Source organism: Phoenix dactylifera, unplaced genomic scaffold (genome assembly GCF_009389715.1).
Source record: "Phoenix dactylifera cultivar Barhee BC4 unplaced genomic scaffold, palm_55x_up_171113_PBpolish2nd_filt_p 000085F, whole genome shotgun sequence".
Lineage (NCBI taxonomy): Eukaryota > Viridiplantae > Streptophyta > Magnoliopsida > Arecales > Arecaceae > Phoenix > Phoenix dactylifera.
The window spans coordinates 1,493,396-1,510,357 of NW_024067677.1; the positions used below are offsets into that span (position 1 = coordinate 1,493,396).

At 39.0% G+C, this 16,962-nt stretch overlaps 1 protein-coding gene across 2 annotated transcripts; it reads left to right on the forward strand.

Annotated features, from left to right (window-relative positions):
* Positions 1 to 1,200: 1,200 nt before the first annotated feature.
* LOC103706193 (protein RSI-1-like) lies at positions 1,201 to 12,214 on the forward strand. Of its 2 annotated transcripts, XM_039116345.1 has the most exons (4): positions 1,201 to 1,210; positions 11,479 to 11,577; positions 11,682 to 11,709; positions 11,830 to 12,214. In XM_039116345.1, the coding sequence occupies exons 2-4, from the start codon at positions 11,506 to 11,508 to the stop codon at positions 12,009 to 12,011; spliced, it is 282 nt and encodes a 93-aa protein (XP_038972273.1). In that variant the 5' UTR covers positions 1,201 to 1,210; positions 11,479 to 11,505; the 3' UTR covers positions 12,012 to 12,214. The 2 variants fall into 2 exon arrangements, with proteins under 2 accessions (XP_038972273.1, XP_008788455.1); XM_008790233.2 differs by lacking the exon at positions 1,201 to 1,210 and having other exon boundaries at positions 11,417 to 11,577.
* Positions 12,215 to 16,962: the final 4,748 nt, after the last annotated feature.

Genomic DNA, 16,962 nt, shown 5'->3' on the forward strand with positions numbered 1-16,962 from the left:
AGAGTGTCCTATTTCGGATGAAATTTCTGGCGATTGCTAGCTCAAAACAAAGTGCATCGAAGGCCAAGACAACAGAGAAGAAGGAGAAAAAGATGAAGACTTTACCGGGGTCCGATAAAGCGTTCTAGCAGCTCTCCGGTGACAAATTGAGGAAGAAGGATCTGAAAGAGAGCTCGAAATTGTAGTGATTTCTCTCCTAAACTTTGATGGATCTCAAAGGAGGGTGAAATCTTAAATATATGGAAATCAGTCTTTGGATTGCCTTGAAACTCCCTGTTTTTTAAGTGATTTCGACCAGAATCGAGGAGGAAAAAGACTCTCAGTCGGAGTCTTCCTCCCTGTTTCCTCACATGCCGCGCACATGAGGCGTTGTGGGCCAAGCCACTCTAGGCCGGCCCACAAGCCAATGGGCCATCACGCAACTCATGAACAGATGGATCAAAATTCACCCCTCTAGGTAAGCCGGGCCACTCCTGGACAACCTGATCATGGAAAGGCTAATGTTAGAACATGGAATTGTTATAAGACAATGGGAACACAAGTTGTTTTCATTATTTTACATTTTTGAATGATTAAACAGTATTACAGTAATATAGAGTGTTGCACGGTATATTTTGCTTCATGTCTCAAGGGCCCTTCTTTCTTTTGGACTTGTTAGAAGACATGACTCGCCAAGCAGGATTTAAAAAGCCGCACATTAATGCGACAACAATGACCAACCTGTATATACAAAAATACATTCTTATTTGATGATTAATATAAGCATATTATCTGGTTAACCTTACAGCAACCTGAGACATCTGAAGTCACTGTCCAATATAGAAGTTCCCACCTATAGCTTGAGAAAGTAATGCTAGGATAAGCTAGTGCTTGGAACTGATATTCCGTTAATGATATAATGCACGGTAGCATTATCCTCTTTATTTTTTTTCTGTTTAGGGAGTGCTTCTGCCTACGAAGGTGATTTACTCATTAGTCAAGGAGAGCTTACTGTGTACAAACCCAAATTACCATTTGAAACTCAATCTCCTAAATAAAGATTAGCATTGAGTATTGTTTACTCAAGTCAGGTTGACTGGTAGTCATACTCAAATGGAGCTAGAATGGCAAATCAAAATCCGCCTGTGTGCATCGGTGTTTGTGTGAGATTGTACTTTCTTTACCTCGGGGAAACACACACACACACACACACACACACAGAGAGAGAGAGAGAGAGAGAGAGAGAAGACACTCACAATAAAAACTAGTGATGGACCTCTCACAAATTAATTATAATCTATAACATCTAAATTGTCTTGAAACAAAAAATCATGCATTTCTTCGTGTCTTTGACCACGCATTGAGCTGATAAAAATGGATAACTTGAACTGCATGACAGCATATTGTGGTTGATTTATGGTATAGACAAATCAAAATAAACTACAATATAACTTGTATATGTTTAAGATATATAATATACTTTTGAATCTGCAAATAATATATTTTTGCTCACTAGATTTATTGCAACAATTTATTTTGTGCCTGTCTGAAGCATAGCAGGAGGTATCCAAAACAAATGATTGCTTGTCTCCGGGTATTTTGTATATATAGATCATCGAATAAGAGTGTGCACAGTTTTATTTGAGAGGTTAATCATTAATTTTCATTAAAAAGTATTTGGGGCCATGTGCATTCTAGCCCTCTCTCTCTCTCTCTCTCTCTCTCTCTCTCTCTCTCTCTCTCTCTCTCTCTCTCTATATATATATATATATATATATATATATATATATATATATATATATATATATATATATTCAGAATTACCCTCCCCCCATTGCATTCATGCCCCTCTTTTATAGCTTGATTTTGCCTTCATGGTAGATCTATTTTTCTTATCTCTGTTTTCAATCTACATGCACTGAATGCATACAAAGATATTGCTATTGGGAACCGATCTGATCTAGGTGGTGAGTTGATGGAGGCTATACATTGGTAGATAAAATAAAAAATCACATATTACGCTCGTGAATTTCTCCTGTGCTTCACGACAGCAGGATTTGCTCAGGTGCTGTATTTGTACATTTGTTAGGAAACAGTTAGTGATACAATCGAGTTGTTGCCAGCTGTAAAGAGAGTTCGGGTGGTGTAGTCCTCTACAGATGAACTTTCTTGGCGGTGCTTCAGCAGATCTTCGAAGAGGGTCTCTTCATAACCAAAGAAAAGGAACTTCTCTTTCAATCGAAGCTTCATCTCTTCCGAATCAGTGATGGAAGGCTCGTAGGGATGAGCGGTTGTCTGCCACATGCTCAGCTCATGCCTTCAAGTTAGGACATGACAGTTTAGATAGGTTTGATTTGCTTATTGCTTATTGCTCATGTGGATTACCTAATATGAAACTAAGCATTAAATTAAATGAGACAGCACTAATCTCTGATGTTTTGCAGTTAATGTGCTTATGAAATTTCATTAACCAAATCTGGCGACTGTCTAGAGTACACTACAACAAAATACATATTTTCTGATGCTTTTTAAAGTGTATACTGACGCTTATAAGCGTCGGTAATTTGAACGCCAACGCTTCTAAAAGCGTCACAAAAGCGTCGCCTATGTCAGAGTGGATTTTTTTTAACCGACGCTTTTGGAAAGCGTCGGAAATAACGGAATTTTTTCCGACGCTTTAAAGCGTCGGCAATAGTTATTATAACGACGCTTTAAAGCGTCGTTATAGTTATTTTTTTTAAAAAAAATAAAAAGCTCAGTTACAAATTTAATGACGCTTTAACGGGAGCTTTTTGTTTTCTATTTTTTTTGGGGAAAAAACACCCTGTATCCATCAAGAAAAAAAATCAAGAAAAAGAAAGAAAAAAAGAATGAAAGAAGGGGTTAGGGATCACTGTAACTTAAAGAAATTTCGACCTGGCAGTCGATGGGTTAGGGATCACTGCACCGGTTCTTGCTCTCTGCTGACCATTAGGTTTGACATCAAATGGCAACACTCAAAATCTTACTCCCCAAAAAACGGCGAGATTTAAATATTCTTAATTCCATTAGACAGTACGAGTCGATCAACGTAGGTAAAAATAATTTATTGGATTTCATCTGGAAATAACAGAGATCCGAATTGGAGCTGTAATACCTTGGACAAGAAGGGTTCAAGAACGATGACGACCGTAACGAGGGTTGGATCCAGCCCTATCTCTTCTTTGGCTTCCCTAATGGCCGTCTCGCGATTGTCCGTGTCGCCCTCCTCCGCCTTCCCCCCGGCAACGACACTGCACCTAATTAATAATACCCAGCAATGAATTAAAGCAAAAGCCCGAATCTCGGCAATCCCTTTGGATCAGAGTAAGGAAGGGAGACATTAGTTGGAGATGGAACGAACCGGAGTGGGTGGAGAGGTTGGAGGAGTGCTTGGTGAGGATGACGCGGAGATCACCGCGGTCGCCCTCGAAGAGGCACATGAGGACGGAGGCCCTCTTGGGCCGAACTGCTCGGGCCGTTGGAGGGCGGGCGGCATGGCGGACTCGGCCAGCCCCATCCCGAAGAAGACCTTGCCCCGCGCGTCCACGGCGTCGTCGTCATCGGTGTCGGCTGGGGAGGGAGGGGGCTTGTAGAGACAGAGGTCGGGAGCGGAGAGAGGGGAGGACTCGTCGAGGTCCTGGACCGAGAGGAGATCCCTCACATCAATGGAGCCCAAGAGGACGAAGGCGGCTGGGGGAATGGGAAAAGAGGTTTTGCTGGGGGCTGGGATTTGTATCAAAAGAAAAAAAAAAAGGTCCATCCACGGATATTGGGGGGATATTTTGGCCGCTCGCGGGTTTTTTTTTGGGGGGGGGGGATTTTGGCGCAGTGACAAAATTGCTGATGCTTCTTTCTCGCGACGACAATAAAGAGGGGGGGAGGATTTTGGCGTAGTGACAAAATTGCTGATGCTTCTTTCTCGCGACGACAATAAAGGGTTGGAAAAACCTATTTTTGCTGTAGTGGTAGTTGAGCTTTCATTAGGGTGCCATTCATCTTATTCCTAGTTTAGCCTAGGTTCTTTGGAACTCAAAAAACTAGTAATAAGAAGCATGATCACAAAAAGAGACGAGATATCGCAACGAAGACGTGGCCTAACAAAATGTTGTGCATGGTGATATTGAGCTCCTAAAGAACAGAGACGTGCTGCCTCATGCACTTGTTGCTTATATGCACTCTATATTAGAATTCACTCTTTAAGAGATGGTTGCACAAGACTTCAGGTTCTAATTTATCAAGTACACCAACGCTCAATCATTTAGCGGAGACAAAAATTCAAAAAACAAAATATGTCAAAGTTTATTAATAATGTTTGGAGCAGTGTGAAGTTTTTGTCAACTCACACTTCTTCAAATAATGGAAACACGCGGGATTATAAATTAATCCATTGCTTATGTAAGTTGAAATCATGCATGATACTTTTCATTTTATAATAATTTATGCTTTAATACTGTAACACATGCTTGTAACAATATTTAGAATCTAATTTAGGCTTGCCTTCTGTCGAATATAATAGCATTTCGGTGAAGATCTCATTTACCGCTTGCATTCACAGCTTAATGTGATTAGGATATGGTCCTACTTTCTTCAAAAATAGTGTAATCTACATAAGTTCGACACATTCAGGCCTGGATTCAGCACTAACGGCTTATAGGATGTCTTATGTAAGGTCATATATATTGGGCCTTTGTCATAGTATGAAACAAATATGGACTTGGCCTCTTGGGAAACTACCAAAGGTTGAGTTTAGAACTTGGAATAAGTTCAGAAGCTTATTGTACGCTTTAAAAGATGGAGTCATTTAAAAGATGGAGTCAACCTTTGTGGTTCATTATTTTGGAATATTTTTTTGAAGGAATCATGCGTTTATTTTTTTTTCTTTATCTTTTTTTTTTTTTTGATTTTGTTAGCTACATGCAGATTTAATGTGAAGCATCATATTACATATATATATATATATATATATATATATATATATATATATATATAAAGCTGGAGTCCAATCATTATTGGCCTTGAAGAGGAGGTAGAAGCCGGTACGGTAGACCGACCCCCTTCTCTCATTATCAAGGAGAGAGAGGGGACCAAACTCTATTAGTGAACGCACCGTCTCATAGTATTTGAGAGAGAAGAGGCTGATGTGATGGAAAGAGGAGGTTGGCCTGATTTTATGCGCTCCTTTCCTCTCTTCTATCAAGAATAGGATAAGAGAGGTAGGCGTGTAGTAGTAGAGAGCTGTTTCTTCTTATCAAAATGGTGAGACCTCAGTTCATAGAAGAGCTACTAAATATGCACCTTTTCTCTCAAATGCACTTTGTTTATCTCTCTCCACCTGTCTTCCATTCTTCTTTCTCAATCATCATTTGGCTGTATTTGGAGAAAATAAGCCATGCCAAATGCAAGCAGCAATTTGTAAAGGTACAACCGACAGAGGTTATTCCTCAATTTGTATTAGTTATCCGAAGTTTCGAGGATCATTCTGAATCTTGTTGACTAGCTGAAAGTAAAGAAGGTCTTTTATAAATATATATTTATTATTTGAATTGAATGCTAGCTGTTTACACCACATCTCAATGGTAGTGGGAGACCAGCAGAATAAGAGCCGCATGACATTTTCAGAGACCAGAGAATGATGAGAAACACCATTAGTAGAAAGCAGGCCAAGAGAGAGAGAGAGAGAGAGAGCCCGTGGAGGAGTCATGGGACCCAGTAAGAGTCGGTGATCTATTTGAATTCCATAACGCTAAGAGTCGGTGATCTATGTGAATTCCATAACGCTAAGATCCCACTCAAGCAAGCTGGGATGATGTAGATGTTTTGGTTCTCATGTATGAGTAGGAGACGTCAGCTGTACAGGCCGTAAGATCAATCTCATAGGATTAAAATTTTTGTTACAAGTTAATGGAATGGAAAACAGTCCTTGCGCTGGGAACAGATTTTGGCCAAAATTTCTGTTTTTCCTAAGATTTCAGACAGCCAAAATTTCTAGTTTCCCTAAGTGAATTTTTAGATATATTGTGATACACCTATCACGCCCCAAACTGATCACTCAAGTCAGCCACGTGACACGGCAGCAAACTTTAATTCTAAGACAGAAATCCAAAGAATATGTAAAGCCTGAAAATTTATTACAACCTCAATATCACTAAACAATAATGATCTTATTCATACCAAATAATAATGCTAGTCCAATTACAAAATTAAATCATCCAACTAGTATTAGTGATGCTTTATCTATTCATCCTATTCTCATATGATCCCAACCATAGCTAAGTATTAAGCCACTTGCAACTTGCAACTCTGAAAAGAAAAAGAAAAAAAGGGGCTGTGAGCTTTACAACTCAGTAAGAATCTCGAATCGCTACACCACAAATAATAATAAAATAATCAATTAGCAATACAAGATAAAATGAATATCATATCAATACTCAAAAAGCTCATATAAATAATATGCACATAAGTTCTCATTATTATTTTTCAAAGAAGCACGAGCGCGCGCGCGCGCGCACACATATATATATATATATATATTCAATTGTTCAATAACAATTTTTTTATATCATTTCATCCATTTTTTTATTAACTTGAATTCTATATTTCTCATTGATTAATTTCTAGCTTTGGACTAACTAAGATCATGACTCAATCCAAGATTGACAGAATTCTACGCGTAAGCCTGTGGAGGCTCTCCCCATACGTTAGCCCATGGGTACTATACTATGCTTAAGCTTGTGTAGGCTATCCGCATGCGTTAACCCATGGGCACTATACCACGCTTAAGCCCGTGGAGGCTATCCCACGCAATAAGCTCATGGAGATTATTCCCATGTGTTAGCCCTTGAGTGCTATACTACGCTTAAGCATGTAGAGCCTCTCCCATGCGTTAACCCATTGGCGCAATCTCATGACGAAGTTAGTTCAAACCATATCTTGTCTATATGATTTACATATTTTTCTTGTCAAATCAGTTACCACTTATATAATAATTTTTTTTCAAATTCAAGATATCTTTGTTTACATAATTATGTTTTCAATATCTAATATGTATAATAACCATACGGATATATTTGTACTAGAAACATATCATAACATGCCAAACCAAATCTAATCTCACAATGCAAATCCAGTGGTACAAACCAATTAACACACACACATACACAACACATACACACATATCCTTTATCAATACTTGTCATATCAATGAATTAATCATTTAGTAATTACTTAATTTCGAGTTCTAATATTTGAATTATTCATATTCTCTATTCTTATTTAATTAACGTAAAGAGTCAGGGCCTTGCCTCAATTTAGAAACTAGAGTGTAGAATCTCATTGGGCTTCTTCCTTTTTGGATGGGTGTAGCCCCATACGAAACTAGGGCTTGACTATGCACATAGATTCATATAGAAAGATATAGAAGGCTAGCTAGATGACAACGCCAATTGTTCGAATTGGTCAGTACAATGTAACTCAATCCATCTGATTAAGAAACATATATCCAATCAAGGCAAAGAATAATAGATTATCAATTATGGGTTTAATGATAGCTAATAAAAGTTGGGTCAACTAGATAACAACGTCCGACAATTCGAGTCAGTCTACTTTGGCCAATCTAACCAGTCAAATCACAAAACAAGAATCAGATCATGACATAAGTAATGCAATAGAGATTTATGATGATAAAGTCTAACGGTACTCAGAAATAGTCGAGTGTGACAAGTGGTCGCAGTAATGCTAGACCAAAACCCTCTAATAGGGTCACCCTGAGTCCACAAAGAGAACATCTAGGATCCTCTTGTTGGGTCCATAGAACCATGCCAGAGAGAGAAACAAAGAAAGAGAAAACCAAAAGAGAGAGGACTCTCTTCTTCTTCTCCAAAATAGGGGAGAGTCGTTCTCTTCCTCTCGTCTTTGAAGGCAGCCTACCCGGATGCGGTGGCCCAAGGGGGTCCTTTGGCCACAACCTTGTTGGCGATGGTGGCCTGCCGGCACAAGGAAGAAGAGAGAAAGTCAAAATGATTCATGGGAGAACTTGGCCTAGAACACGGCCTAGACAAAATGTAAGGTGTGTTTTGAAGGCGAAACCCTTGACTGCAGGTCCAAACTCCAACACCATATGCGAATTCCAACACCGACGTCCAAAAGATTGCTGCATCCAAGGCTCGCTCACCTATCTCTCACTTTTAACAGGAAAACCACCACCAGTACGCCGTAACCAAAAGCAGACTTTAACCATACCCTCCCACCTGCCCGATAGTTTTAAGCTGCAAGTATTCATCGATATATATTTTTGTCACGAATCCCTGAAATGAGCTTGCCGAGCACTTCATCAACAGAAAACAGAAAACAGACAACAAACAAGGGAAGAAAGCCAATGCAGCCCAAACCAGTTTTCCAACGCGTTATCAATCCAACATGGTGTTTGACATAACGCCTCATGAGTGGTCCAAGTCTCGTGATGCACGCCGGCCCTAAAAGATTTCACCAATCTCGCGATGCCATATAAGATTGGGAAAGAGTTTAATTTCTATCCTGTTTGCGCCACGTAACAGTAGTCATTGTACTCGAGAATGTATGATTGTATGAGCAGGATATATCAAATTGATAGCTAAGTCCACTCACTGTCGGGTCCCGGCAAACCATGTTAGGTTTGGTGAAAAAAACGATGGAAGGCCATGTGGAGATAAAGACCGGGGTGGAAGCGGCTTCCACATGGACGTAGAGATCGAGAACTGCCCACCGTCCAAATTTCCCACCGGTTTATCCGGCGCCCTTCTCGGCCGCCCCGCCAATCTCCCGCAAATTTAGCTCCCGACAAGGTATCCGTTTCAAAAGCATCGAGGTATGAAAGGAAAGCGAAACAAGAATCGTTTTCGGGCCCGCAGAATCTAAAGCAAGATGTGTGTAGCTGGACGACCATGAGCATTGTCTACACGGCTACTTTTAGTCCGAAGGTAGATTGATCAAGTACTAGTCTTCCATTTGTCAAACTCGGAAATATATATATATATATATATATATATATATATATATATATATATATATATATATATATATATATGGAGATTGATAACCTACTCTCTATTATGGTAGGTTATCAATCTACCCATTTTTCATTAGACAAAAAATACCCTTACTTTTTATAACTTTTAAGGGTACTTTATGTCTTTTTATAATCTCATATTTACTCACCCTCTTAACCCCTCCAATTAATGCTCTCTCCCTCTCTCTCTCTCTCATACATATACATATACATATGTATACATAAATACATACATACACATACATACATACATACATACACATACATACATACATACATACACACACACATACATACATACATACACACATATACATACATACATAGACATACATACATACATATACATACATGCATACATGCATACGTACGTATGTACGTACATGCATACATACACACACTGGAGAGAGAGAGAGAGGGAGAGAACATTAATTGGGGTTGAGAGGGTGAGTTAATGTGAGATTGTAAAAAGACATAAAGCACCCTTAAAAGTTACAAAAAATAAGGGTATTTTAGTCCAATGAAAAATGGGTAGATTGATAACCTACCATAACAGAGAGTAGGTTATCAATCCCCTATATATATATATATATATATTGTGTGTGTGAGAATCCGTGCGGGCATGTGTTTAGTCCCACATCGGTTATTCGCTAGGTAGATTTTGGGTATTTATACAGGATCAAGTAACCCAAATAATACCTTCCGGCTAGCCATTTTGGGTGAGATCCTGAATTGTTACAAATGGTATCAGAGCGGATCCGGCTCATAACCTATGTGGACTAGAGGACACTGCAGCACGGATCCATTGGGACTGACCACGGGCTGATCATGGTGTTTGTGATTAGATTCGAATAGATTTGAACCCTTAGCCTGACGAGGACGTCAGGGCTTGAACGGGGGGAGTATGTGAGGATCCATGCGGGCGTGTGTTTAATCCCACATCGGTTATTCGCTAGGTAGATTTTGGGTAGTTATACAAGATCAAGGAACCCAAATAATACTTTTCGACTAGCTATTTTGAGTGAGGTCCTGGATTGTTACAATATGTATATAAAGAGAATGATTATTAAAGCCCATGATAACACTATTTACTGGGAATTAATATAAAATTCTTAAGTTACTCGTAGTGAATGGGAATTAGGTTCTTTGTTTGTTAGTGGAACCTTCAAAATTGCTTTATAACTAAAACAGTGTAACTCGGGAAATCACTCATTCCCTGTGTTGTACTCCCTGCCCCATTTGAATTGACATCTTGATTTTTGCTACTTATTGAAGTGATTGGTGCATGGCAGCAGAGTGATTGTTTTCGCGATATTTTTTGACTAAAGATGAAAACACGTTGGGTATCAATCAGCTAGATCATTATTTGTGCCCATCATATACTTCTCTGTGACTGATGGAGTTGGACATGATAGGTTAGACCGATCAGACCGGATAAAGCTTCAAAACTTAATTTTTTTAGATACAAATCAAACAAATAAAAAATTAAAATATAAATTTTGGTACTTCATATAATATTAAATAAAATTAGAGTCAAAGACATAAAACATAACAAACTAATTTCTTAACAATAATCAAAATATTACAAACAAAAATGTTATCTTTTAAGAAGTCAAATATCTCTTTAATTAAAAAAACAATCAATTAAAAAAAATGAACAGCTAAGTATCGTGGCATGTAATCTTTCTCAGATCTGTTGTGCCTTAATAGTGTTGGGTCTAGTTGAGTACTTGATGGGATGGAGTAAATTGCCATCCCTATTTTTGAGTTATTATAGTGTTTCTTTGGAAATTTGTTTCCCCTTCTCAACCTACTTGCCATATTAGGAGTTGAAAGTTTCCACTTTGTACTTCACATAGGCGATAGCTTAATCCATGCTCATTCACAACTGTTCCACTGTTAAATGATTCTCCAGCAGTTGGATTAATTAACTAAAGCTCTCTAACTCTTCATAATTTTTTAAGATGTATTTGCCGATTATTTACTATTAGCATAGTTACATGGTAATTACAAATTAATCATACTTAGGTGATGTTTCTATTTTGCATTCTCTCTTTTTATTCTAGTTTCTATTATTTGAGAATTGAGATCTTTATAGTTTATGGCAAAACACACTCATTTTTTCTTGATTTTCGAATATTGGTCGGTAGAAGTATTGATTGGAGCGGTGAGCATGTGACTTCAGGGGCCCGTCGTGCACTTTTCCAAAAAGAAACAAAGGCTCTTCACTGATCCATTAATTATTCATGAAAGTGCCTACTCTACATAGCCCTTTCAAGTTTCTTTTGACGACTGTTCGGTCACATGCAGTGTCCTGCGGCACCGAGGAGGACAGTTCTCCTTCCTGATCTATAAGTTGGAAGCCCCATCCATCTTCCCCTCTCATTCCACTCTTTGCGCTCTCCATTGCTTCTTATTGAGAGGTAAAGGAACATAGAGAGAGAGAGAGAGAGATTGTTGCAATGGCAGCAGCTTATTCTCGTGTCTCCTACTCACTTCTGGTGTTGCTTCTTCTGGCATTGTCGTTGGTTGGGGTGAGTAAAAGAGCTCCATCTTTCTTAGAGGTTCAGTTCCACTTTAATGGCCATAATACCAATGTTCTAACTTTCATTTTTAACTCTTGTTCATATTTATCCAGAGCGTCCATGGACGGCTGAAGCCTTCAGGTAACACGACATCATGGCTTCATTAAGCTCAAATCATCAAACATTTAACTCGTGCTTGAAAATTTGCATGGCCTCCCTATTTATTTTCTCTGACTGAAAGTTTATTGATTATGCCTCCAGATTGCCAACCGAGATGCCAATACCGGTGCTCAGGAACGTCCCACAAGAAGCCATGCATGTTCTTCTGCCTCAAATGTTGCGCCCAGTGCCTGTGTGTGCCGCCTGGAACCTATGGCAACAAGCAGGTGTGCCCCTGCTACAACAACTGGAAGACAAAGGAAGGTGGCCCTAAGTGCCCTTAGATTTTTTCGATGGGGATACCTTGTGGTGCACCAAATAGTTTCGGTCTATTATACGGATATCTTATTTATGTTATTGCCGTTTTAGTATTCAAGATGGAGGAGAGATTCATGGCCGGGAAATGTGAATCCCCTCTTTTGATGTGGCTAATGTTACCTACCAATAAGAGTTTAAATAATTCTGAGAGTTCTCCATTGGACTGCTATTTTGGCCCTGGTCCTTAATGTTATTGATTCGATGGTGCTCCTTTTGACTTCTTGGAGCCTCGGGCCGCTCGTGTAACAATTGCAGCAAATATTGAAAAAATGGGCCTATTAAAGAACTTGAGAAATGGTTTGCCATAAAAAAAAAAGAACTTTTGAAATGGGGTCTTCTTTACCTAAAGGAGGCTGAAAAGGCTAAAACACTAACTATATATCTTGGGATGCAAACAGGCTAAATCAAAGCAGGTACACTTTCCCAGACTTAAACGTTAAGAAACCCCTGCTCCGAGTTCTGTACTCCATCCTTTGGACTGGAAACTAAGAGTTAGTTGGAACAATCCATTGATGCAAAAATTGGAATACCATCATTCCCGATTTTCCAATTCAGTAAGTCAACATATTTACTAGTGACCGTTGGTTGATCATGTGTCCTCATCTTTTGCAGGCTAGTTCGAGTGGACTCTTTATATTTTCATTCTTATCAACCGAGTCCATAGCAAGCCCCTCAACCTGCTACACTCATTCGACCTTTGCCACAATAAATGATGAAATGCGGTAGACAGGACATTAGATCATCTTGCATGTCAAATGGACCAACAATGATAAAGGACTTATTAACCTACATCAAGCGAAATGAGCATCTTAAAAGCTTTGGTCTATTTGGCTTTGTACTCATTCTTATATAACAGAAGCAAAATGAAGGCAATATTTCTTTGCATACTTTCTATTAGTGGTTTCGTCCATCAAAATTTGACCTACCTCTTGTAGATTGGGCCAATCAATTTTCAACATAAACTCCAAAGTTTCTAACATCTATCATCCATTGGCCAACACAAAAGAACAGGATCGCATCCCTTGAAGAAAAGCTGACCGACATCTATTAAGAAGTATGACTCCTAGGAAAAATAGGAGAAGCTTGAACATGATAGCAAGGAGATATCTTGTCCTATATGCAGCCTAAGAACAGCTAAAAGCCTTCAATTTTCAACCCCCTTTGATAGGGTCCTCACTTCCAAACCGACGTCCCAAGGATCCCCAGGAAGAGTAAGAGAGTCAAAAGAGAGTTGTGAGAGGACTTTAGATAAGAGTAGGGTATTATTTCTCTGTATCAGCCTCTTAACCAAAACTCAAATGGAATGTTCTCTCATAAATAATATTAACAATATTTTTCATTTCTTCTTCTTCTAGACTAAATATATCACTTTTTCAATCTCCTAATGACTTTTTTTATGGCATTGAGATGTGTACCATCTAATCCAAATGAGGATTCTTAATCATTCAAATGATCAAACGCCACACCTCGTCGGATCTCAGTATGGAAATAAGATAATAATACCCCCCAACATAAAACATCCATGCGCACAGTCTCTGAGTGGGGCATGACTTCTTCCTTTGTTGTGGTTACCCTCTAACTCTTTAGATACCTACGGCCGATATTACAAATCAATTGCAATTTTACGCTCCACTCTTAGGTAAACCATCAGGAACTAATATTGCTCAAGATTTGCTAACTTCACCATCAATCTTTTGTAAATCACCATGACTGATAATCTCAACTTTTGGCCAAGTTTTGACCAAAACAGCAGTTAATAGTTTGGTCTACTATAGCCTTGCTAGTGTGACTTCTGCTATGCCTTAGACAGTAGATTTTGAAGTCTCCATGATATTGTTCTTGGTTGTTATATCTTGATGAGCCGAAGTCTCCATTTTGGGTTTATAGACTCTAGCACCTCCATGCACTTGTTGATAAGCCGAATCATTCACCTCAAGGATCAGCTCGGTTTTTTCCACCATAGCATGCACCAAAATGTACTATGGCTTGATGCACTATCTTTTGATCATGGAAATAAGTTTATTTACCTATTCTAGTATTAAAGCCGAGATAGCTGCATATCACTACAATAGTGGCCCTAGCACAAAGGCTATTTTCTCTACAACTACTTTATTGATCTCTTTTCATATGATCTGATGATAGCTATGTGGTTGTCCTACTGAAACCGACATGATAATGACCATGCAAGGTCCCAACAAGTGTGCTAGAAAAGATATTGCCTATTTTTCTATCTTGTTAGGGTGAGTGCGAGAGAATTCAAGGTCCTAGAAAACTCGATTGTGAGCGAAGAAAAATGTTGACTCTCAACAGTAACGAGGTTGTTGCATGCGAGCATGCCACCAAAGATTGATTAGGTGAAAAGATGATGACGGGGATCGAATGGAGAATAGAGAGTAGCATGAGTTCTAGTGCATTAACGTTCAAGAATTTTCTCCACCATCACACTGTCATTCAAAAAAGATGGATTGGATAGGGTGTAGCTGCTATGGTAGGGGTGTAGCGCTGGGCTACAAGAAGGGATCAATATTAGGGCTATGATAGAAATCTAAACTACAGCTACTCCTATGGTAGAACTACCAATAGAAAAACTAAGATAAGATAAAAGGACAATTGTCAAAGGGTCTCTTTTATAGAGTATACTAAAATATAATAACTGTCCTAGAACATAATAACTACCCACTCTGTTGTTCCCCACATCTGGCCTTCACTCCTAGTGGTTCGAATAATTAGTGCCGATTATCCTCCACTATGCACGTCCAATCACATGGTCATCCTGCATTAAGTGTTAGACCAATAACCATACATTATCAGACTTGGTTTATTATAGCTCATACGGGACGTCTCTTTTACTTCGGCCTATGATATAGTTCTCTGCACATGGAAATCTCCAAGATCGATTCAATCACCTTGGCCTCGGTCTTCTACTAGCCACCTTCATATACTTTGTAGTTAATCATGGCTAAGCCTCAATCCTTCAGCTCATTTATCCACATCATGGTTAAATTCTTCTCCTTTGGCATGTACATCCCCACTTTGTGGAATTTGAGATGTCCATACTCTATCAGGCCAGCAAGAATCATGTAACTTTTATCCATTTTGACTTTATCCAAATTGACCCATATGGCACTTGCTCATGTCCTGCTTTCTAGGTTATCGAGATATGGTGTAAATAATCTCTTCTACCATGTCCTCTACTTTGATGGCCCTAGTAAGAGATCTTGAAGCCTTGAGGTGTAGTTGGCCAATTGTTTCCAGGCTTCCTCTAGAGCCTTCAGTTTCTCATCATTGGCTCTTCATGCTCTAGTTGGTTAGCTTTTAGAACTCAAATGTTGCCTTAGGCCTCAAGTAATTGAGTTTCCAGCAAAGCGATTAATTGCTCCTCAAGTGATCTTATCATGGGTCCTTCCTTTACCTCTTCCTCAAGTTCTTCCTTTCGGGAGGTGACCTGTCAACTTCCTGATAAGTGATGCGAGTGATTTGTGGGTCTACAGAATCTCAATCAACTTTTTCTTGAGGCCAATGAATGATTGACTGATAGATGGGTCTGTTGCCTGGAGCTACACATCCACTACGGTCAAGTCTCCTGCCGTTTTGGGGGAACCTATAAGATCCTCATTCTCAATCCTTAATAAACTAAAAAAATTCCGATTGGCCTTTCGGGCCCCAGCTAAAATCTTGGTTCAATCTTGGCTAAATCTAAGCCAAACTCAACTCCTGGATCAGCTTGATTCTTTATCGGCCAGCTTTAGCTTTAGGATTCTAAATCAAAAAGGCTAAGGCTTGACATGCATGAAACTCAAATGCAGAGAATTGGTCTTGGATGACCAAAAGCAAAGAACCGCAAGAAATGATGGTCGATTCAAAGTAAGAGGGGAATGATATAATATCATATCAAGCCATTGATTCCAAAGGATGTATTTGATGGGTGTTGTGATGCTTCCAAACCAAAGTATTGAAATTGGTCCTTGGTAGAGGAAGGTCTCATCTTTATGCAAAGAAAACAAAGGAGAGAGATTAGGAAATATCATATCAGAGGTATAACCTAAAACAAGAAGACTGGAAAGGTCGCGAATAAGGATTTGGAGAGAAAAAATTGAAGTAGCCCGGAGCTTGCTTTCCTTTGATTAACTTACTTAACCATGATTATGATTTTTGTAGTGTAAGACACTATATCCATCTTTGCTGAGGAGAAAGGTAACTGAGGGGAAATTATGCATAAGAAAGGAAAAGAAATTAAACAAAAGATATTCGCAAAGGGTTGGAACATCGCACTGAGTTGTACGGAAAATAGATCCCAATTGATTTTGAAGCCTTGCAGTCGCGTGAGGGTAGTGCACATTTCTTGGGATAGCCTCTCAGGTTTGGATGCATGGAGTTAAATGACTAGTACCCAATGCTGAAAAGATATGTAAGCCTATATTCTTAATAAGGACAAAACTCCAAGAAGTGCAAGAATCATCTAAGTCCAAAATCAAGATGGTAGATGTGGTATCAGATACATTCTATCATCCTCATGATCATCGACTAATAGAACATGGGAGCATTTCTCAAACCACATTCAGACCGATAACTGGCATCCATATTGGCTGCAAGCCTCATATCTTAAAAAGGGTAACAATATGCAGGAAAAAAATCTAGCAATTTAATTTCCTATGGCATTTTATATTCCAACAATAGCATCCTAGTAATAACAATCCATAAAGGTTCAAGGCGGTAGAACTCACATCACTCTATATTGATGTGTCAATTCTCTATCATTTCTAGTGAAATACTGGTGGCATGCCTGCACATTTATCCAGCCAGCCCATTGGTTATTTTTATCATTCTGGAGGGAAACACCTTATTAGCATCCTTATCATTTTAGCTTCTACGGCAAATGACACTTTCCAATATATGTCTCAGTCAAAAAAAAAAAGA

Excerpts from the sequence above, each read along its gene's own strand:
- LOC103706193 (XM_039116345.1), top strand. The coding sequence starts at position 11,506 with ATGGCAGCAGCTTATTCTCGTGTCTCCTACTCACTTCTGGTGTTGCTT. Across the intron at positions 11,578-11,681 it reads TGGCATTGTCGTTGGTTGGG|AGCGTCCATGGACGGCTGAA; the intron begins GTGAGTAAAAGA and ends ATATTTATCCAG. Across the intron at positions 11,710-11,829 it reads TGGACGGCTGAAGCCTTCAG|ATTGCCAACCGAGATGCCAA; the intron begins GTAACACGACAT and ends TTATGCCTCCAG.